At 49.3% G+C, this 22907-nt stretch overlaps 1 protein-coding gene across 1 annotated transcript; it reads right to left on the minus strand.

Annotated features, from left to right (window-relative positions):
* Positions 1–278: 278 nt before the first annotated feature.
* LOC115075638 (free fatty acid receptor 2-like) lies at positions 279–1247 on the minus strand. Its single transcript, XM_029576211.1, has one exon. It carries the CDS (start codon positions 1245–1247, stop codon positions 279–281), a length of 969 nt encoding a protein of 322 aa, XP_029432071.1.
* Between the last annotated feature and the right edge of the window lie 21660 nt (positions 1248–22907).

Raw genomic sequence — 22907 nt, forward strand, 5'->3', positions numbered from 1 at the left:
CTAGCTGAAAAGAAAATGTCCAGTTTGGGCTGGTTTTATTCATCAATGTCATGTCTCAGCCATGGCCTATGGTGGCCCACAGTAAAGAAAACAATCTCCTTTCGTGTGCACGGTGCCTGAGCGTTCTGGAAAAATCCGCAGACATGAGAAAATGTTTATTGTTCCCTGTGGAATCCTAGTATTGTTAACTTTAAAAAAAAAAATTCTAAAGCAAAATGACCCCTACATTCTCCATTTTCTTGTGAAATTAATTAATGGTACTGAGACCATAGAAGCCGCTACACAATAGTAGAGATGGTCAGGGGTTTCTTCTTCTCTTCAGCTTTCACCCAAGCAGCTGAAAGATTCTGTTGCATGGGTCCATACTTCTTCTGCAGCGACTTGCAGAAGTGGAGGAAGCCCTTGTCTGCAGCTGAGGAAAGGGAGTAGAAGATCAGGGGGTCCAGGAAGGCATTGCAGGTGCTGGGCAAAAGTGCTTCCCTCCGCCACCAAACGTTATCCTGAATTGCAAAGCCAATCACATGCGATATGTTGTAGGGTGCAAAACACACTATAAAGAGGGCCATGGTAGTGATGGCTACCCTGATGGCCCTCTTCTTCTTGCTGGCATGCATCTGTGACCTCATCAGGATCCGGAGGCAATGGGCATAGCAGAATGTGGTGATGGCCAGGGGCAAGAAGAAGAGCACGATGGATAATTCCAGCCTCACTGGTACCACCACTTTCAGCTGCTCTTCTGAAAAGTTGTCATAGCACTCGGTGCCATTCACTGTGGTGGAAAGGAAGAAGTTGGCATTGGCATTGAGGCCAATCTCGATGAAAAACACCAGAGCCACATGGAAGATGACAAGAGCCCAGAGTGCCAGGCAGATGAAGAAAGAATATCTGGGTTTCTTGTACATCTGATACGTGATGGGGAAGGCAGCACCGAGGTAACGGCCAATGCTGACGGCTGTGAGGAAGCAGGCACTGGCATAGATGGTGCTGAAGTGGAAGAAATTGTAGATAGGGCACAAGATAGCAGGCAGGGTCCACTGGTTGGTGGAAGTTTCTATGATCTTGATGGGCAGAAAAAGAATGAAAACCAAATCCGAGCTGCATAGGTTGATCATGTAGATGAGGTTGGGGGTCATCCTGACTCTGCTTCGCTTGTAAAAAACATACAGGGCAAAGATATTGAAAGGAAGTCCTAGGGCAATAGTGACCACATAGATGACCAAGGACAGCTTTTTCAATGATTCCATCATCTTAGGATCACACACTATCTAAAATCCCAGAAAGAGAGATGGAGAGGCTTCTTTGAGATACTTTGCTATGGCTGCAAGCGTGGGTTACAGTTCAGTGACAAGCCAGCCTCTTAACTCATCCACATGATACAGAGTGGACAATGGCACATCACACTGGTAAATATAAGGCGGATCAAATGCACATGGCAGACTGCCAGTCCTGCCTTCATACACTACACAAACTAAGGTTGGGGGGAAATGGGGCAGAAAGAATGCTGTGTATGCTAAGTTTGCGGATCCACGCGAGAGGAAGCTTGCATTACCTTCGTTCGCCAATGGTCAATAAAACAATAAAGCCATCAGGCATGTCTTGACTGGCCTTTTAAAAGGCTTTTAATTTCAGTGAATGCATTGATATCTGAGCTATACTTTTAACTTAACACCTAAGAGTATAAACCGGAGACAGCAGCACCTGGTACGAACATTCTCAAAAATGTTATTTTGCAAAAATGCATTAAGCCGGCAACTACCCTACACATGCAATTCTAGTGTAAATAATGGAAGAGCCTCATAATGATTTAACTCTTTCATTGCTAAGGACTTCTATTGAAAGAAGGTTTTTCTGTGAAAAAAGTACTTAATTGAAAGAGAGCTTCCTACAGGTACAAGCTTTGCTATTAAACTGTTAAACTGTTGAAGAAAAAGAAATAGCTAGGTTTTATGCTACCAACTGAACATGAATACAGGCAGCCATTTTATACACCAGTGATGTCATCGATGACATACCTCATTTTTCATGTCATGATCTGGACTCACTTGCTTTGTAACTTGCTTCTAAAGAATTGCTGTGATTGGTTCATATAGCATGTGCATGTGTTTGATGAGGTGTGTGACCTCACAGCTAATATGTGCCAGTCAGATGCAGTGTGTATGAATGACAATTTGCGACTCCCTTTCTAAACGAGGTTGTTCTCTCGGAACTTGGAGGAATTACTGGGAACTGCATAATGATTTTAAAAAATTTAAAAAATTCATGGATATAGGGGGATTAATACTATTTGCTATATATAATTTTGAAAAAACGTGTAAAGGACACTGAGGATATTGCTTTCACTTAAGGTTACCTGACAAATCTGGGAGAATTCCCTCCAGGGGAAAGTTTGCTAATTATGTTCTTTAAGGTGATCTGCTAGAGGGTCAAAAGGGACAAGCTGAGCCCAGTCCATTGCAAAGTGGCCAGTGGAAGAGGCGATAGCCAACCACAACGAGATAAGGAAATCGACAAGGAGAGTGGTGGCGAGATGGACTCCTTTTGGTAACTGACTCAAGTTGGTGCTTTCTCCTTCTCCGTTAAACACACAGGCAGAATCCCAGCACCAGAATGAGATTCGCTCTCTCTTCTATGACTTTCCTCGAATTTCTTTTGAAATGGAATCTAAAGGAAACTCCTGCTGCTCCTCTCTTTTGGTGAAGAACCTCTTGTACCACAGAGCAGGCATTCCCTGGAACTCCTATAAGGGGGCTTCGTTCCCTTGACAATCGATTTTACAGCTGCAGGGAGGATTTTATCATGTCGATCCTCCCGTGTCTTTTGACCATCCCCTTTCTTGGGAAAGGTTTAGCTTCTTTATATATTAGGTTGAGCATGCTTAGAGGGGAGACCATCGACTGAGGTGTTGGAGAGTTTGGAGCTTAGGTCGGTAATTTGAGGTGGTGTTCCTGGTAGGCCTCATGGCTCACCAGTCTGAGATTTTTTCAGCAAGTCTCAAACTTGCTGAAAAAAGTTGGGGATCTTTTTGTTGTGACTTTTTGTTGTGACTTTGACCAGTTCCCAAACAAGAGGACCATTTCGCCCTGTCTGAAAGGGCTAGAATTTCTAGTCATCATACTGCTGCTTCCAGTTAACACTGGTGACAGACAACTGGCTTGTAAGATGTTTTTGAGCCCCAATGTTTGAAGGACAGAGGGTTTTTCTTCCAATGTCATCCCTATGTCTATGATTGTTGAAGAGGAGAATTCTCCCACTCTTCAAGGGGAGGACATATTGGACACTGAATCAGGAGGAAGTGGATCATACATAAACTTCAGCCCTTGGAGTTGTTATTCTCCTTTTTATATTAATGATTTTTTTCCATTCTGGCATGGATCCTGGTTTTTTAAGTTGAAGTAAACCTATTATTGTTGACAAACACTGCAGATTGTTGGCTGTGTTTCTCTGAAGTGAGTACCCACTGACCTGTGATTGAGAGACTGAATCTGTCTTGAAACCCCACCACCGCACTGGGGGCCTCCTCCCCGCCAGCAGAACCCCAGCATCCCAGTGGCTATAACTAACAGTTGTGGCAATGGTACAAAAACCTCATAGATCTTGGGATGTTAATAAGTAGCCCTGGGAACTGGGTGGCCCCTTTATTCAGAATATCACAAACCCTTAGACCCTGCCCTATGAGAAGTGTCTGAAAACCCATTACACCTCCTCTCTTACATCATGGTTAGATGCCTGGGAAGGCACAGACCTCTTAGGCCCCCCTTTCATACAAACACACATACACACACACACACACACACAAAACACACATACACACACACACACACACAAAACACACATACACACACACACACACACAAAACACACCACACACACACACACACAAAACACACATACACACACACACACACAAACACACACACACACACACACAAAACACACACACACACACACACAAAACACACATACACACACACACACACATACACATACACAAAACACACATACACACACACACACACACACACACACAAAACACACATACACACACACACACACACAAAACACACACACACACACACACACACACAAAACACACACACACAAAGCAATGGACACCTAACTGTAAGGTGTCTATTGATTAATCGTTAAAAAAAAGAACAGATGACTTGTCAGGAAATAGACAGGGTCCAAAGAACTGAAAATACTCTGCAGTCAAAAGTTTTGATCAACTTTAGTTTGTTACACCAGAGGAGGACATGCGGGATACTGAAAAGAAGCAAAAAAACTCAAACGCTCTTCTTTTATTAAATTCCTTAAAAACAACAGCACAAAAACTCAAATGGATAAATTTCTGTGCAAATAATACAGAAGTTAAGTTTGAACAGTAAAAGTGAAATAGATGATACATAATAAACAGATAACACAATTCAGTTTAAACAAAGGCCGAAACTCAAAAGTGGTTTAAACCAGATAACTGAAGCCTTTTCTTGGTAAGTGGGTTCCAAGCCCTGCCTGGGTTACTGGGTTCAAAAGTAGTCTTGGTCAAACAAAAAATAATAATATTTGCTACATGCTTTTACCACCTCTGTGTTCAGAGAGTGTAGTGGATCAGCCCGAGGTGGACCCTTCTGGGGACTGGCAATACTCCAATATAAAGCTAGGCCGTGGAGTTACATACAGAGAAATACCAGTCACAGCTCCTCCAGCACTTTTACTCTCAATACTTCCTCATTCCCAAGAAATCGGGTGGCCTCTGGCCCATCCTGGACCTGCGCTCTCTCAACAGATACCTGATGAGAGAAAAATTCAAGATGACATCCCTCAAGTCCATCCTACTCTTCCTTCGCCCCAGAGATTGGGTGTGCTCACTGGATCTGAAGGTTGCGTATGCTCACTTTCCAATGCATCCTTTGTCCTGGTGATACCTATGCTTCACGATCAATGGTTGCCATTTCCAGTACAAGGTTTTCCCATTTGGCCTCTCCCTCGCCCCAAGGGTTTTCACCAAATGCCTAGCAGTAGCTGTTAGAGATGTGAATCGTGTCCTCGATCGTCTTAACGATCGATTTCGTCTGGGAGGGGGAGGGAATCGTATTGTTGCCGTTTGGGTGGGTAAAGTATCGTGAAAATCGTTAAAATCGTGAGCCGGCACACTAAAACCCCCTAAAACCCACCCCGACCCTTTAAATTAAATCCCCCACCCTCCCGAACCCCCCCCCCCTGCTTTAAATTACCTGGGGATCCAGCGGTGGTCCGGAACGGTGGCGGTCCGAAACGGCCTCCTGCTATTGAATCGCGTTGTCTTCAGCAGATAAAGCAGCAAAATATGTGGTGTCCTGCCACCAGGCCAGAAATGCAAACTGACCAAGAACCTGGGAACTGTCTTGGTTATTGCTTTTTCTAATTTTATTCTATTATGCCTTTTCTTTTATTTTAACCATGAGGAGGGCAATTATCAAGAGCCATTCACCCAGGTAAATAGTCTGGTGTTTCCCAACCTTCTCCAGCCCAAGGCACACCTACATTAATAAAGATGACGTGTGGTACACCAACTACTATGGGGCAAGCAGTGCAGACATGGAGAGGACTCATATGATCAGAAGAAGAGATAGTGTTATCGTCAGAAAATAGGCCCCAGAAACTGTTCCGAAAAGAAAGACTTTTATTGCATATGCAAGACACAGCTGAGAACAATGGCTCAGAAACTGCGTGCCCCTCCCCTTCAGGAGCTGGCTTTTATACATTCTACATTTCTTATCTTTTACACATGCGTTCTACGCCTTGCTGAGCAAGCATATCCCAGCTGAGGGGCTACTGACCCCCTCCTTAGACAACCTGGAACCTTCGTGAAGCTTCTGCAGGAGAGGCTGCTGGGACTTGCAGTTCTGGAAAGGAATTCACGAGTCTATAGTAATACAGCCCTTCACATAATACATCCATTGTTCTAGTCTAGGTTACAGTGAAAGCTTATCAGAGAATAAGAACAGCAAAATGGCGGCGGCCATAGACCAACACGATTCGACTGGAGGAGGTCGTTCCAGACCCCCGCTGGACTTTTGGCAAGTCTTGTGGGGGTCAGGAGGCCCCCCCAAGCTGGCCAAAGGTTCCTGGGGGTCCAGCGGGGGTCTGGGAGCGATTTCCTGCCGCGAATCGTTTTCCGTATGGAAAATGGCGCCGGCAGGAGATCGACTGCAGGAGGTCGTTCAGCGAGCCCCCGCTGAACGACCTCCTGCAGTCGATCTCCTGCCGGCTGAAGACAACGCGATTCAATAGCAGGAGGCCGTTTTGGACCGCCGCTCTACCCCAGGGTAATTTAAGGCATTTGGGGGGGTTCGGGAGGGTGGGGGATTTAATTTAAAGGGTCGGGGGTGGGTTTTAGGGGGTTTTAGTGTGCCGGTTTTCCTGCCCTCCCCCTTCCCCCGATTTACGATTGTTTGACGATAAATCGGGGGAATTGGTATTGTATCGTGGCCCTAACGGTTTTTGACGATTTAAAATATATCGGACGATATTTTAAATCGTCAAAAAACGATTCACATCCCTAGTAGCTGTGGCTCACCTCCATCGACAGGGGATCCAGATATTTCCCTACCTGGACGACTGGCTGCTGGTGGCCCCCAACCAGTCCACCCTATGAAGCAATATTCTCTGAACCATATCTTGCCTGGACAATCTGGGCCTAATCGTCAACTACAAGAAATCAAACAACACCATTCAAGACAGGGCCTTCCTTCCAGAGTCCTGGGTGCTTGCCCTGACAACACTTGTTGGTTGCCTCGAAACGGCCACCACTGCCCCGGCCCGCCAACTCCTCACCATTCTCAGTCACATGGCCGCCTCGGTCTATGTCGTACCTCACACTCGACTGCATATGCAACATTTACAATGGGGCCTGAAGTCCCAATGGAGTCAGTTCTTCAATCCTCTCTCCACTCCTGTCACCCTCACGCCCAGCATGAAAAGGGATTTGGAGTGGTGGCTGACACCATCAGTGCTCATGTCGGGCTCGCCTCTTTGGCCCACTCTGTATTGCATGGTCCTTAACATGGACGCTTCCACCAAGGGGTGGGGTGCCCATGTCACCCACCTACAGACTCAGGGCCTGTGGGCCGCCTGGGAACAGTCACAGCAAATAAACCTCCTAGAACTCTGTGCCATTCGGAATCCTCTTTGGGCCTTCGAGCATACCCTCCGCGGAAAGACTGTCATGATCCACACGGACAATCAAGTCGCCATGTTCTACATCAACAAAGAAGGAGGGTCAGGTTCCTAGAACCTGTGCAGAGAAGCTGTCGGGATCCTGGAATGGGCAGAGAGCAGATCCATCTCCCTTCAGGCCACTTATCTATCCAGGATCAACAACTCCAGGGCTGACAGACTGAGCAGGATATTTCACCCCCATGAGTGGGAACTCCATCAGGAAGTGGCAAATCAGATATTTCGCACTTGGGATCTTCCCCGAATTGACCTCTTTGCAACAGAGCAGAACAGGAAAGTTGAGGCTTTTTGCTCGGTGTATCCCAGTTACCACCGACTAGCGCAGGGCGCATTCCATTCCTCATAAACTGGACGGAGAGTCTACTCTACGCTTTTCTTCCGATACCTCTCATTTCCCGCACAATCCAGAAGTGCATCGCAGACAACGAGGACCTAATTCTCATCACTCCAGGGTGGGCCCGGCAACTGTGGTACGCCTACCTAGTTCAATTATCAGTGGACCATCTGATTTCCCTGTGCAACAGTTCACACCTCCTCACCCAAGAAGGGGGCTCTCTGCTTCATCCGCTTCACTCATCTCTGAATCTCACTGCATGGAGATTGAAAGGCTGGTATTCCACCACCTCTAACCTTTCTCCTCAGCTTCAGGATATTCTAGTCTCATCCAGGAAACCCTCTACAAGACTCAACTATCAGTGGAAATGGGCATGCTATGCCTCCTGGTGCTCGAATAATGGCGCAGACCCGCTCACCTGCCCGCTGGAACGTCTCCTGGACTACCTCAGCTTTGGTTAGAGTTCACCTTAGTGCCATAACTGCCTACCACTCTCCTCTCAATGAGGCGCCAATCTCTAGTCACCCGCTTGTCTCCAGATTTATGAAGGGGGTTCTACATCTCCAGCCCCTGGTCCAAAAACCTCTAGTCCCATGGGATATAAACGTAGTGCTAGAGCAATTAATGCTACCATCCTTCGAACCACTGGACACTTGTCATCCCAGTTTCCTCTCTTGGAAGGTGCTCTTCTTGATTGCCCTAACCTCCGCAATGCGCGTCAGGGAGCTACAAGCCCTAGTACACTACCTGCCCTACCTGGAATTTTATCATGACAAGGTTACACTGCAACACATCCTGCCTTCTTCCCAAAAGTAGCATCAGCTTTCCACATCAAACCATAGCCCTCCTGACTTTTTACCCAAAGCCTCATGCCAATGAGGGTGAACGTAGATTCCACACGCTGGATTGTAAACGAGCACTCGCCTACTATAAACGCTGCACTCATTCTGATCACAGAACCTCCCAGCTCTTCATCTCCTTTAACCCAAACGCCCAGGACTTCCAGTTTCCAAGAGAACATTCTCGTCCTGAATCTCAAACTGCATTCAATTCTGTTATCAAAAGTGCTCGGAGACCCTGTCCGCCACCCCTGAGGCGCACCAGGTCCGAGCTATGGCTGCGTCAATAGCTCATCTCCATGGGTGCCTCTTCTGTACATTTGCAAGGTGGCCACATGGTCCTCACTTCACATAAGAACATAAGAAACACAAGTTACTGTTTAGACAAGCAGACTGTGGATGACTCACGTATGGGAAAGACAATTCTCATGTCAGGCACTATTTGAATACTATGCAAACAAACCATAAGAACTGTCCGCCTCTTGTTCATCTGTCTTGAGCACATTACTTTGCTTCATCATGGGCATATGATTAGCACAATGTGTGCTCAATACTTCAGCTGGGGACCTCCAGACAGCTTGGCTAATTCATGCTGCTTATCTATGGGAAAAGAGCACGTTTGCTTACCGTAAACGGTGCTTTCCGTAGATAGCAGATGAATTAGCCATGCTGACCCTCCCGCCTCCCCGGACAGTTACCCGTATTGCATCTCGTCTTGCTTGGATACGGACTGAGGAGACTCAGGGCAGAGCGGGAAGATACACGCAGGTTCAAGAATAGTTGTTTACTTAGAAGCAAGTCGGAATGGCCAGAGTAAGAGCTAGGTGGCAAGGCATTACTCCTTCAGCCTTTTCCTTCCTGCAGAGAAAATAAAAGCTAGAAACCTCTCGAGAGCTTACAGAAGACACACTTGGGGGTCTCACAAGCTGTTCAGGAATATGCACCTGACATCAGGCATGGCCCATAAATACATGGCGGCACCTGGTCACTCAGTGCTATGGGCTACACAGACCCATTTGTAAAAATTCTACATTTTTAAAGGAAACCTTCCTAGAAATGTTTCTTAAAACCTCAATTAAAAATCATTTTTAAATGTTAAGTAACCCAAGGACACACATACATATTTATATCTTCGGCACTCCTCCCTTGTCTTGCACTCTCTCTCCCCGAGGTGGATTCTTTACGTGGGGAGAAGCTTTTCTGTTCATCCCTCTGTGTGGTGATAGCTGCGGCATCCCCTGGAGGGAGATGCTGCAACAAACCAGGCAGGACAGGGCACTGGGTATTAAATCGTAATTTTACTGATTCGCTAAAATCAAAATTAAAGTCCATTTTAGCCATAAATATGAAGTTACAGACGATTTTGCTTCCAACATGGGTGCTCCTTTTGGGTAGGTGTTCCTTACTTCAGCAATCTGAGCAGAGCTTCCCACGGTGATGTGAATGTGCACAAAAGCTCTCCCAGCGGCCTCGCGGGAATCCCATGAAAGGGGACCCCCTTCTAACGCAGAAAACATTCCTACCTGAGTCTCCAGCTCAGCCACGAACACCCAGCCCAACGTCCTGGTCCCATATAGGCTGAGATCCGGATGGGACTCTCCTCGTCTTTCTTCCTTTCCTTAGATGTTCAGATGGTGACTCCTTGGCGTTGAACAGCCGTAGGATCGAGACCCTGCTATATCAGCCTGGCTCCCAGTGAGAAGGGCTGGTTAAAAACCTCCTCGCAACAAAAGAGAAATCCTTCCCTAATGAAACACCTTCCACCGCTTGCGCTCTGCCGTCACAGGTGCTTGCCACGTTCAGGGGGTGAACGGGCCCCTGTCCTCTGTGTCCGGCCAGCGAGGATGAGCTTCCCCAAAGGAGCGAGGTTTGAACACAGGCCATCAAATGTCTCACATTTGTCCGTGCATGAGGTGAATGGGCTCAGTAGCCTTCAGCCCTGGAATGGGAGGGCCACAGGGGCTCCAGCAAAACGTTTCCTCACAGAAAGCCCCTCTGGCAGGGAGTGCACAAGGAAGGTCCCCTTCAGGTAGGGAGGCCTCACAAAACGACTGGGTTATAAAGGCAAAAGGGACCCATCCCAGCTCTCCCAGGTGGGAGGAGGGCAAAGGGGATGGAAGGCCCAGGAGAGCTGCAATATCTAAGCTAAGACCTAGGGACATCTAGTGGCCGACGGAGGGGTCCCGACGTTTATATAACGGCCTGGCCTGGTGGCTCTGGGGCTGAAACAGTCATGGTCATTGCTAGTGGCCGTATTTCAGGGCTCTAGAAGGAGCCCCGGTGCATGGCTCCTGGCCCAGGACAAGGATCAGATTAGGCAGTTGGCAAGGGAGAGGCTTCATAAAATATGAAGAAAAAAATCCCCAGGTAATTGCAAACAAAGGTTTGTGGCCCTGGATCCCAATTAAGCTGGAAGTACAAAAGGAGTGGGAGGAAACAGACAGGCCAAAATAAAATATAATAAAGATCATATCAATGTAATACAACTGATTCCAAGGGACTCTCTTCCAAAATCCTTTGAAATAGCGCCAACAAAATGTATTACAAAGGAGGACTTTGAAAAAAATAATGTTTTGGGGGTTTTTTTGTAATTATTAATCAATGTGCATTGAAAGTTCATTTAGGCGAGCTGCATGCATGTTTGTGTTTAATGTGTTCTGGGTTATTTGTTTTCTAAATTGTTTTGAGTTTTCCCCCAATGCAGGCCATGTTGGGATATTATTGGCTCCTTAATTCCATTCTGCTTTTTTTGTCCTTTATTTGTTCCGTTTTGTTATATTTATTCGGAATTCAAAAAAATAATACATATGAATAGGTAGAGGAAGCCACAACCCATTACTCTTAATCCTGAAAAGAAACGTTGCAATCGATATCAGGAAAAGTAAACCATTCCAAATCTATCCTAGCCATGGTGTCTAATCCTGGTGCCCTCCATATTCCAAATTCCTGAAAGAGATGCACCAGTCTAACACCAACATTTAAACTCCCGAGTTATCAATAAGAAAAACCTCTAAAGGGGAAGGGTCCCAAAAAAATGACTTTATCTCCCTTAGATTGGATGCTGTTCACAGAGGAACATTTCAGAAAGATGCAGTTGGAGGAACAATTTCCTCCTAAGCCTGAGCTGACTGGGTTACATCAGGAAAAATAAGGCATCCTCACTTTAAAAGTATAACCTTAGCACCAGATCGTTGTCCACTTCACTGCCAAAGGACACCGAGAGAGTTCACTGGGGGGCCTCCTCCTGGGAGGGTTCCCGGAAAGCCCAGAGGTCCCGACTCTCACTTGAGATATCTGTGCCCATAGCTCCCTCCTCTGTAGGCAAATAATACCGTTTACAGACCGATGGACATGTCTCCGCAGGAACTGTCACTACTTCCCCAACATATTACTTGAAAGGCTCCTGCAGAGATAGCTTCGCTTTGGGGAAATTTAATATTTGCAAAAATGTAGCTTCAGCAGAATTTTCCAGGATTTCTATCTTATTATATTAGACACCTGAAAATGATGATGCCTAGCCCCCCCTAGATTTCACCTTCTCCTGCAGGTCATTTCTCGAGTGAATATACCTAGCCGAGAAATCGGCTGAGACAAAATATCTTCAGGGTGGGTTCCCGTCCTCCAGCTATCCTGGGAGTAGAGATGAGGCTCCAGACAGTCCCACTCCAGGGCATGGAGGAGGAGCAGCCGAGTGGTGAGAGCCAGGGCAGCCTGGATTCAGATCCTTCTGACTTTGGGCAAGTCACTGCACTCGCCATTGCTTCAGGTACAAACTTACGTTGTAATCCCTACTGTGCCTGAATGTAACTTGCCTTGAGCTCTCAATGAAAAGGCGTGAGCTAAATCTAAATACAAAAACCCCCACTCATCCTCGCCAATACTGCTGACCCCTGACACTGGAGTGCCCATTGCTGTGACTGCTGGCTCACGCTGGCAAGTGAGGCTGTTCCCTGGCTCCCCACAGCCCCTACCCCTGCCAACTCCATGGTTCCCCCCCCCCCCCTCCTACTTCCCTGTCCTCACCACCAACCAATGCCCATCGTAGCATCGCTGCAGCCCTTCAGGGGGAGGAAGGGGTAGGTAGTGTCCTGCAGCCACAGCTCTGAGAGGACCCCAAAGATAGGATCAGCGTCTCACAAATAGGAAGCCTCCACCTGTTGGATTTGGGGTTTCTCCTTACACTTGATCATAGCAAAAGAAAAGATAAAAATAGAGAAAAGCTTGGAGGTACCTTCCAAGCTGAGAGCTCTTGCCCACAGTGTCAGGCATGGTGGTCACCTTGCCTCCTCTTTCTGTTTCTTTATACCTTGCTGTATTTATATTTTACCATTTGTACTTTCTAGTGAATCATTTACAATAGATACAGATGATTCTTTTCTCATTTTCCCATTTTGGCTCATTTACATAGCCACCACTCGCCTTGTTGGCTTACCCCTGTGCATTCATGAACTTGCAGGTTCAGTTTCTCAAGGAAAGTAGGAAATGCAAATCCATAGGTACTGTGGGCGTAGAACCAGGACTGGCTCAGCTTGTCCCTGCTGGTTACAATCAGACGGACACCTTACCTCTGACAGCTCCAAGAAACATCCAGAAAACAACCCAGAGAAAAGCCCCAGCCAGCCAATTAGTGGACTGTGGGAAGCACCTCCCGACCTTGCTTAAGATCCCCAGGCAGGGTTTTGCCTAGATCCTCCAAGTAGGCCTGAAGAGCAGTGCAATCAGTGCTCCTCACTGCCTCCTAAAACGCTGTCCACAGGCTGCTTATGAAACTCATCCAGGGGGGACGGCCACTCCAGCACCCTCAGAGAGAGGGGGCTGCATCTGAATGGGTCCCCCCCTTCTTTTCTGACCTACACTGTCCCTAGCTAAAGAAGCAGACCAGGGCCTCATGAGACCAGAGGGTCCATTACAGACAGAGTGGGGACCATAGCGTTTAGCTCCACCTCTTCTCAAAGATCTTTTTTTTCCTTAATCTTCAGAATATTTTAGGATACCACTTTTGGATCCCAAGTCAAGACCACCCTAATCCCGAAGGGCTGAGCACCCCAACTGTGAGCCCGTTTCCCAGGAAAACAGGCTCGCTCCAAACCTCTCTTACCCAGAGAGACGCTCTGAAGACCCCGAGCGCCGAGCACGCAACAGTTTGGGTAAACTCAGAAGCCTCCCACGGGGAGGAGGGCCGAGCCTCTTCAAACACTCCTACTCTGCTTTGACATCTCACGCTACGTGCAGAGCCTGTCGACACCACCCGTGCCCTCTAGTAAGGAGTAGCTTGAGCACCTCATTACCATTAGGTTGCTGAAGGATGGGGCAGTGGGCTGAAAAGGGGGACCCTCCCATTCCCTGGGAGAAGGACAAGAAGAGCAGGAAGGTAATTAAAGGAGGACTCGGCCTAGATTCGAGAAAAGAGAGGAGTCACGATCCTGGGACTGGTCCGGCAGCTCTGTTGAAGGGCCGCCACGTTGAAGTGACCCAGAAAATCTGAGAAATTGTGGGTATTTTACCTAAACTCGGTTTTAAAATAGGCTTAGAACCTTGAGGAAAGCCTCGAGCTGGACCCGATTCGCCATAATCCTACAAACCAGAAGTTGTGTGAAGAATCAAATACTGAAATAATAAGCATAAAAAATACAAATGCTAAAGCGGACAATAATGTAAACGAGGTATTGTACTGACATCAAGTACATTTTTTAAGGGGGGCATTTCCAAATTCATGTCCACGTATTAAAAACCTGTTTTACCGGCAGAAAAAGGGTTTTATGAACCAGACCCGGGACTGGTGGCAGCCATTAGGGGGCGGCAGCCATGTGGGGCAGCGAGCAGAGCCCGTCCCACTCACGGCCGAGAGAAGCAGAGAGTCGGCGGGACACCAGCAGCGCCTCTGCTTGTGAGAGTGAGTGAGAGGGATGCGAGAGAGCAATGGTGTTGGTGAGTGAGAGGGAGGGAGGGAGCCTGGGTAAGGGCGCGCGTGTGTGAAGGAGACAAGGAACCTGAGAGGGGGACTGTCTGAGTGAATGAGGTTGGGACTGGAGCCAGGGCGGGGGAGGGGCCGGGTGCAAGGCAGAAGGTTCGCCCAGGGTGCCTAATACCCTTGCACCGGCCCCAGCCTGCCCATCTGATGTGCGTGCATCCTATCTGTGCGTGCGTTTATCTGTGCTGTGCAGAGTCGTTTCCATTTTAAAAATCCCCAGGGAAAAGCGCGTGCTCCGAGCGGCGGCGGCCACAACGTATGTGGCTACTTTTGGTAGGATCAGGGATCTTGCACGCCCGTTCAGAACTGATGTATCTTCCGCGCGTTATTTCCTGCTGAGATGATCCATGATGTTACAAAATCGCCCACCAATCTGGTCCCTCTGCATGGGATGGCGTTCTCAAATAGCCAAATATACGATCAAAATGTAAAAAAAAAACCAACAGTAAAAGGAATACAGACAAAAATAAAAACGAAATAGTAAACTGCAAAACAAGTGAGAGATATAAAAACTAAAAAGATAAACATGTGACTTATAGTCCAATACACCTGGAAAAAGAACCGTGTAAAAGGCGCACCTGTAAGTAAGTGACAGTGTATGTGCTACGCGAGAAATGACGGCGTTATTCTGTCCTCGGCCAGATTTACATGAGCTCAGATCCCCAAGCTGGGCCAGGTTAAGCCTAACCCTAAGCCCCAGCTGCGGTGTGATGAGGCGTCTCAGAGATAAGGACCTGGCGTATGGCAGAGCGTAGTCTCCTCAAAGTTTCCCAGCGGTTCAGAAATGGAGATAAACAGCCCTGATAGGCCTAGGCCTGTCTATCCTGTCGGATAACCACCATTAAACATTAACAGGCTGAGCAACAGCAGCTTCCACTCTGCTCTTTTGACGCAGAGGATTTTGGTGGGAGGGATAACTAGGCTGGGTTTTACAACCACTGGCAGCTGGCTACAGCTGTTTTTGAAGTCTAAAAATACCCTTTGCTGCCTCAGTCCCCTCCCTGCAGCAGGAAGGAGTCGGTTCTGCCAGCAGCTCCCCCATTGGGATCCAGGCCTTGCTAATTAAAAATAAAATGGTGGATTATCATAGGCCTTAGGGAAAGAGCTGTGTTAAATGGTCAGAGCTTTGCTCAGTCTGTGATCATGCCCCTCCCTCAGAGCACTTCCACTCGGCAGCAGGGCTTGGGGTAAGAGACACTGTTACAGGAATGTCTTCCTGGTAGTAAACAGACCCATCTGCTTCATTATATGACTTGAGTTGCAGTTCTCAGAGGAGGAGTGTCCAGGCCACTAAATCTCCATCATGCCTGGCATCAATAGAGCCCCGCCCCCCTAGCTGGCAGTTATCAATGAAAGTAAATATTTAGAAAGTACAGATTGCACACAGTATTCAGCAGGTGTAAACAGCATCGTTTGCAGTACCCAGCTCTGCTCGGGCATCTTTCCGCAGCGTTTGTAGGGACTGAATCTGGGAAAATTATCCCCAGGATGCAGCGTATAGAGCGATTGGCTCCGGGGACAGGGACCCCCAGGGTGCACTGTTACAGCGGCTGGCTATGCTGAAAAAATATTCCCCGACCCCGCTCCCCGGTATGTAGCATTGGCAAATAGATGCAAAGGAAATCCTAGAGGTAGCTCTGTGGTTCAGGATATAAGCCTGCATGTAAATAAAGTGAAATTGCAGGGTTCAGCTGCTAGTTTGCTCGACTGGGCCATCCACCCTTTAGGTAGATGACAGGATCAGTTGTAACATGGGTAATACATGCATCCTACCACGTGTAATCCCTGCGCTAGTGTCCCTCACAGGACCCCCCAAAGACCACACCTCAAAGAAGGGTTAAGCTGCGAAACTCCTCTACCGAGGTTAAATCAACCTGAAAGTCCAGACCTCCCTGTCCAGGAGTGGGGGAGAGAGAGGGATTACTTAAGAACATAAGAACATGCCATACTGGGTCAGACCAAGGGTCCATCAAGCCCAGCATCCTGTTTCCAACAGTGGCCAATCCAGGCCATAAGAACCTGGCAAGTACCCAAAAACTAAGTCTATTCCATGTAACCATTGCTAATGGCAGTGGCTATTCTCTAAGTGAACTTAATAGCAGGTAATGGACTTCTCCCCCAAGAACTTATCCAATCCTTTTTTAAACACAGCTACACTAACTGCACTAACCACATCCTCTGGCAACAAATTCCAGAGTTTAATTGTGCATTCAATGAAAAAGAACTTTCTCCGATTAGTTTTAAATGTGCCCCATGCTAACTTCATGGAGTGTCCCCTAGTCTTTCTACTATCCGAAAGAGTAAATAACCGATTCACATCTACCCGTTCTAGACCTCTCATGATTTTAAACACCTCTATCATATCCCCCCCTCAGTCGTCTCTTCTCCAAGCTGAAAAGTCCTAACCTCTTAGTCTTTCCTCATAGGGGAGCTGTTCCATTCCCTTTATCATTTTGGTAGACCTTCTCTCTACCTTCTCCATCACAATTATATCTTTTTTGAGATGCAGTGACCAGAGCAGGTGTACAAGAGACAAGCAAAGAAATCTAAGACGTAGTCTATGACTTCATTTTTCAAACGGTATTAACTGGAGGTCTCCTACTATTGGCATACAATTCAAGATGTAATTATATTATTGCATATTACAAAATAACTAGAGCCAATTTTGCATTTTCACAGTCACATTCGTGTTTAACACATGGAAATGTATAAGAATTGACTAATTTCATTTCTGTAACATGACTTTTGTGAAAATTTGTTGCCCAGCGTTACAATTCTGCTAACCAGAAGCAAACTCAATTCTTCATGAGAGGAAATGATTGATGGGTGGCCTCAGGCCATTGGCGGCAGTAGGATGTAATTTAATAAAGATAAGCCAGGCCTTGGCTCCAGAAACAAATAAGTCACAGCTGTTGCCAAAGCAAGGATATATTAGCAAGTCTCGTTCCCTTTCCTGCAGCAGCTCTGAAGAGGGGGACGTGAGGTCTGATTCATCAGCGCGTCTGACCTCCTGCGCCGAATGCGATAAATGGGAGAAATCAGGTTACAGCCGACTTTCACTGTGCACTAAATGCTGCACACGGTCGTGGTCTTTTCTGCAGTTTATTACACGTATGCTGCACGCTCTGGTTTTCTTGCCACCCAGGCTTTCTCCCTGTATCACCTCATACATCTTTGGTTCAGCTGTGGACAGAAACATCTGGGATTACGATCTGAAACCCCTCCCTTAATCTGGCGATTCTCCCCCATGGACGGGGGAAACCCATTCGTGTAAGAGAGGTAGGAAGCAGTATTGCTGGGAGAGAACAATACAAATATCGGTGAGTCGTTTACAGCAAGTTGCCATGACTTGGGATGGAAAGTGGAGGTGAAAGAGGGAAGTTACTTTCCACAAACAGTTTGCACGGCGTGCAGAATGCTTTTCTGGTATTTTTCCCTGTTTGGTGCGCACTTCTGTCTCCAGGATTATGTAGCACTATGAATGCACTCAATAGCAGGCATGCACGGGTGGGTAGAGAGCTCCTTGGCCCCAGCTCCCTCCAACTGCAGAGCTGTGAAAATGAAGCCATGGGGATCCCATGTTACTCAGCATTTCAGGGCACTCCCCCCAGGCAGCCTTCAGCCTCCCCCCAGGCACTGGAGTACAGCATGGAGAGGACAAGCACTGCAAACCTCTCAGCTAGATTCCCCCTTACGGAGGAATTTTCAACAGGGCTGCCAGGTAATCATTAAAGAACAGGCGCCATTTTCCATAAAAAAAACCCCAATCCCAAAACAAGTTTCCATGGCCCGTTTTTACCTGTACGTTAGCAGGTATGGACAGGCTTTCTTACAAAGGTGATCTTCTGCAGGGAGAAGAAATAAAAAAAAAAAGAAACATAATTAGATGAAATCAAAAGTGGTGTAGAACAAATAAAAAAAACACTGGGCCCCTACCAGTCATTCCCCCCTCCAAGCACATCCCTGTCCCCACACAATTTCCCCTCCCCACCCCCTCCAAGCACATCCCTGGCCCCACACACTCATTTCCCCCTCCCCAATCCCCTCCAAGCACATCCTTGTCCCCACACACTCATTTCCCCTCCCCACCCCCTCCAAGCACATCCCTGTCCCCACACACTCATTTCCCCCTCTCCACCCCCTCCAAGCACATCCCTGTCCCCACACACTCATTTCCCCCTCCCCACCCCCTCCAAGCACATCCTTGTCCCCACACACTCATTTCCCCCTCCCCACCCCTCCAAGCACATCCCTGTCCCCACACACTCATTTCCCTCTCCCCACCCCCTCCAAGCACATCCTTGTCCCCACACACTCATTTCCCCCTCCCCATCCCCTCCAAGCAGATCCTTGTCCCCACACACTGATTTCCCCCCTCCCCAATCCCCTCCAAGCACATCCCTGGCCCCACACACTCATTTCCCCCTCCCCACCCCCTCCAAGCACATCCCTGTCCCCACACACTCATTTCCCCCTCCCCATCCCCTCCAAGCAGATCCTTGTCCCCACACACTCATTTCCCCCTCCCCACCCCCTCCAAGCACATCCTTGTCCCCACACACTCATTTCCCCCTCCCCACCCCCTCCAAGCACATCCCTGTCCCCACACACTCATTTCCCCCTCCCCATCCCCTCCAAGCAGATCCTTGTCCCCACACACTCATTTCCCCCTCCCCACCCCCTCCAAGCACATCCCTGTCCCCACACACTCATTTCCCCCTCCCCATCCCCTCCAAGCAGATCCTTGTCCCCACACACTCATTTCCCCCCTCCCCATCCCCTCCAAGCACATCCCTGGCCCCACACACTCATTTCCCCCCCTCCCCCTCCCCTCCAAGCACATCCCTGTCCCCACACACTCATTTCCCCCCTCCCCCTCCCCTCCAAGCACATCCCTGTCCCCACACACTCATTTCCCCCTCCCCCCCCCCCCTCCAAGCACATCCCTGTCCCCACACACTCATTTCCCCCCCTCCCCCTCCCCTCCAAGCACATCCCTGGCCCCACACACTCATTTCCCCCCTCCCCACCCCCCTCCAAGCACATCCCTGTCCCCACACACTCATTTCCCCCTCCCCAACCCCCTCCAAGCACATCCTTGTCCCCACACACTCATTTCCCCCTCCCCAACCCTTCCAAGCACATCCTTGTCCCCACACACTCATTTCCCCCCTCCCCATTCCCTCCAAGCACATCCCTGGCCCCACACACTCATTTCCCCGTCCCCACCCCCTCCAAGCACATCCCTGGCCCCACACACTCATTTTCCCCGTCCCCACCCCTTCCAAGCACATCCCTGGCCCCACACACTCATTTCCCCCCTCCCCACCCCCCTCCAAGCACATCCCTGGCCCCACACACTCATTTCCCCCTCCCCATCCCCTCCAAGCACATCCCTGGCCCCACACACTCATTTCCCCCTCCCCACCCCCTCCAAGCACATCCCTGGCCCCACACACTCATTTCCCCCTCCCCACCCCCTCCAAGCACATCCCTGGCCCCACACACTCATTTCCCCCTCCCCACCCCCTCCAAGCACATCCCTGGCCCCACACACTCATTTCCCCCCTCCCCACCCCCTCCAAGCACATCCCTGTCCCCACACACTCATTTCCCCCTCCCCCACCCCCTCCAAGCACATCCTTGTCCCCACACACTCATTTCCCCCCCTCCCCAGCCCCTCCAAGCAGATCCTTGTCCCCACACACTCATTTCCCCCCTCCCCATCCCCTCCAAGCAGATCCTTGTCCCCACACACTCATTTCCCCCCTCCCCATTCCCTCCAAGCACATCCCTGGCCCCACACACTCATTTCCCCCCTCCCCACCCCCTCCAAGCACATCCCTGGCCCCACACACTCATTTCCCCCCCTCCCCCACCCCCTCCAAGCACATCCCTGTCCCCACACACTCATTTCCCCCCTCCCCATCCCCTCCAAGCAGATCCTTGTCCCCACACACTCATTTCCCCCCTCCCCATCCCCTCCAAGCACATCCCTGGCCCCACACACTCATTTCCCCCTCCCCAACCCCTCCAAGCACATCCCTGGCCCCACACACTCATTTCCCCCCCTCCCCATTCCCTCCAAGCACATCCCTGGCCCCACACACTCATTTCCCCCCTCCCCATTCCCTCCAAGCACATCCCTGGCCCCACACACTCATTTCCCCCCCTCCCCATTCCCTCCAAGCACATCCCTGGCCCCACACACTCATTTCCCCCTCCCCACCCCCTCCAAGCACATCCCTGGCCCCACACACTCATTTCCCCCCTCCCCACCCCCTCCAAGCACATCCCTGGCCCCACACACTCATTTCCCCCCTCTCCACCCCCTCCAAGCACATCCCTGTTCCCACACACTCATTTCCCCCCTCTCCACCCCCTCCAAGCACATCCCTGTTCCCACACACTCATTTCCCCCTCCCCAACCCCTCCAAGCACATCCTTGTCCCCACACACTCATTTCCCCCCTCCCCACCCCCTCCAAGCAGATCCTTGTCCCCACACACTCATTTCCCCCTCCCCAACCCCTCCAAGCACATCCTTGTCCCCACACACTCATTCCCCCCCTCCCCCACCCCCTCCAAGCACATCCTGGCCCCACACACTCATTTCCCCCCTCCCCACCCCCTCCAAGCAGATCCTTGTCCCCACACACTCATTTCCCCCTCCCCAACCCCTCCAAGCACATCCTTGTCCCCACACACTCATTTCCCCCCTCCCCACCCCCTCCAAGCAGATCCTTGTCCCCACACACTCATTTCCCCCCTCCCCAACCCCTCCAAGCACATCCTTGTCCCCACACACTCATTTCCCCCCTCCCCACCCCCTCCAAGCACATCCTTGTCCCCACACACTCATTTCCCCCCTCCCCACCCCCTCCAAGCACATCCCTGGCCCCACACACTCATTTCCCCCCTCCCCACCCCCTCCAAGCACATCCCTGTCCCCACACACTCATTTCCCCCTCCCCAACCCCTCCAAGCACATCCTTGTCCCCACACACTCATTTCCCCCCTCCCCATCCCCTCCAAGCAGATCCTTGTCCCCACACACTCATTTCCCCCCTCCCCATCCCCTCCAAGCAGATCCTTGTCCCCACACACTCATTTCCCCCCTCCCCATCCCCTCCAAGCACATCCCTGTCCCCACACACTCATTTCCCCCGCCCCAATCCCCTCCAAGCACATCCCTGTCCCCACACACTCATTTCCCCCTCCCCAATCCCCTCCAAGCACACCTCTGGCCCCAGATACTCATTCCCCCCTCCCTACCCCTCTAAGCACATCTCCAGTCCCCTCACACTCATTCTTCCCACTCCAGATACCTCTTCTCTTTGACTATAGCCAGCTGAGTGCTTCACTCCCTTCAGTGTTCAGGTCTGCCGGGCTGCATAAAAGCTTCCTTGGTCACCCGCCGCTCTTGCTTGCCATGCCATGTCTGCCCATGTGCTCCTCTGACAGTGACCTTTGCAGCTCTGGCTTGCTATGCTGCCGCAAAAACTTTGGGTGGGCCTGAATAAAACGTGGGTGGACCATTGCCCACCCATGCGCACCCGTAGCAACGCCACTGCTATGGACAAATCTCACTGGCGGCAGCAGCAGCAGCCAATCACAGGAACAGCAGGGCACAAGTCCCGCCCACCAAGCCCAAAAAAAACCATGATTGGCAGAAAAAAATGTCCAAGAATAAGCAACCTGCGAATTTAAAAAAAAAAAAAAAAAAAATCACTAAAAAAAGCCCAAATTCACAGGAAATAAACAAGGTTGGCAACACTGATTTTCAACAGCGCACTTTGTTGCAAGGCACACATGCACGTTACTTTGTGTGCACCTTGTGGGTTATTTTCAAAGCATGCGATAAGTAACTGGATAAAGGCCCTCTGATACTTGTCTACAAGGTACATACATGCATGGATGAGACGATGGTGCAGGGAAGAGGGATTCAGTTTTGTAAGGAACTGGGGAAACGTTTGGGGAAGGGGGAGACTTTTCCGAAAAGATGGGCTCCTCCTTAACCAGAGTGGAACCAGGCAGCAGGCACTAACTTTCAAAAAGGAGATAGAGCAGCTTTTAAACTAGAACAAGGGGGAAAGCCGACAGTCACTCAGTGCATGGTTCGGAGAAATGTATCCTTGAAGGATACTAATGAAACAGGAGAGTTAGGGCACCCAACAGAGAGGTTCCAATAAAAGCAAACTTAGTCCATGTGCCTATATGTAAAACATCACCTGAGCTAAAGATTTCCAAATTATCTCTAAGAACTGAAAAGCAGGTTGTTAATACAAACAAAAAACACACTTTGAAATGTCTGTATGCCAATGCCAGAAGTCTAAGTATACTCCTATCACTATACTTTTACCCAACACACATGGGATTTCTACCCATATAGATTCTACTGAGCATTTAGTCTCTTGTATGATCTTTATCCTGTTGGACTCTATACCCTCCTGGACATAAAGTGCCACACCCCTACCAAGTTGATCCTCCCTATCATTGTGATATAATTTGTACCCTGATATTGCACTGTCCCATTGGTTATCCTCCTT

Source organism: Rhinatrema bivittatum, chromosome 14 (genome assembly GCF_901001135.1).
Source record: "Rhinatrema bivittatum chromosome 14, aRhiBiv1.1, whole genome shotgun sequence".
NCBI lineage: Eukaryota > Metazoa > Chordata > Amphibia > Gymnophiona > Rhinatrematidae > Rhinatrema > Rhinatrema bivittatum.

Bases quoted from the DNA above. Each gene is read 5' to 3' on its own strand.
- LOC115075638 (XM_029576211.1), bottom strand. From the start codon at position 1,247: ATGATGGAATCATTGAAAAAGCTGTCCTTGGTCATCTATGTGGTCACT.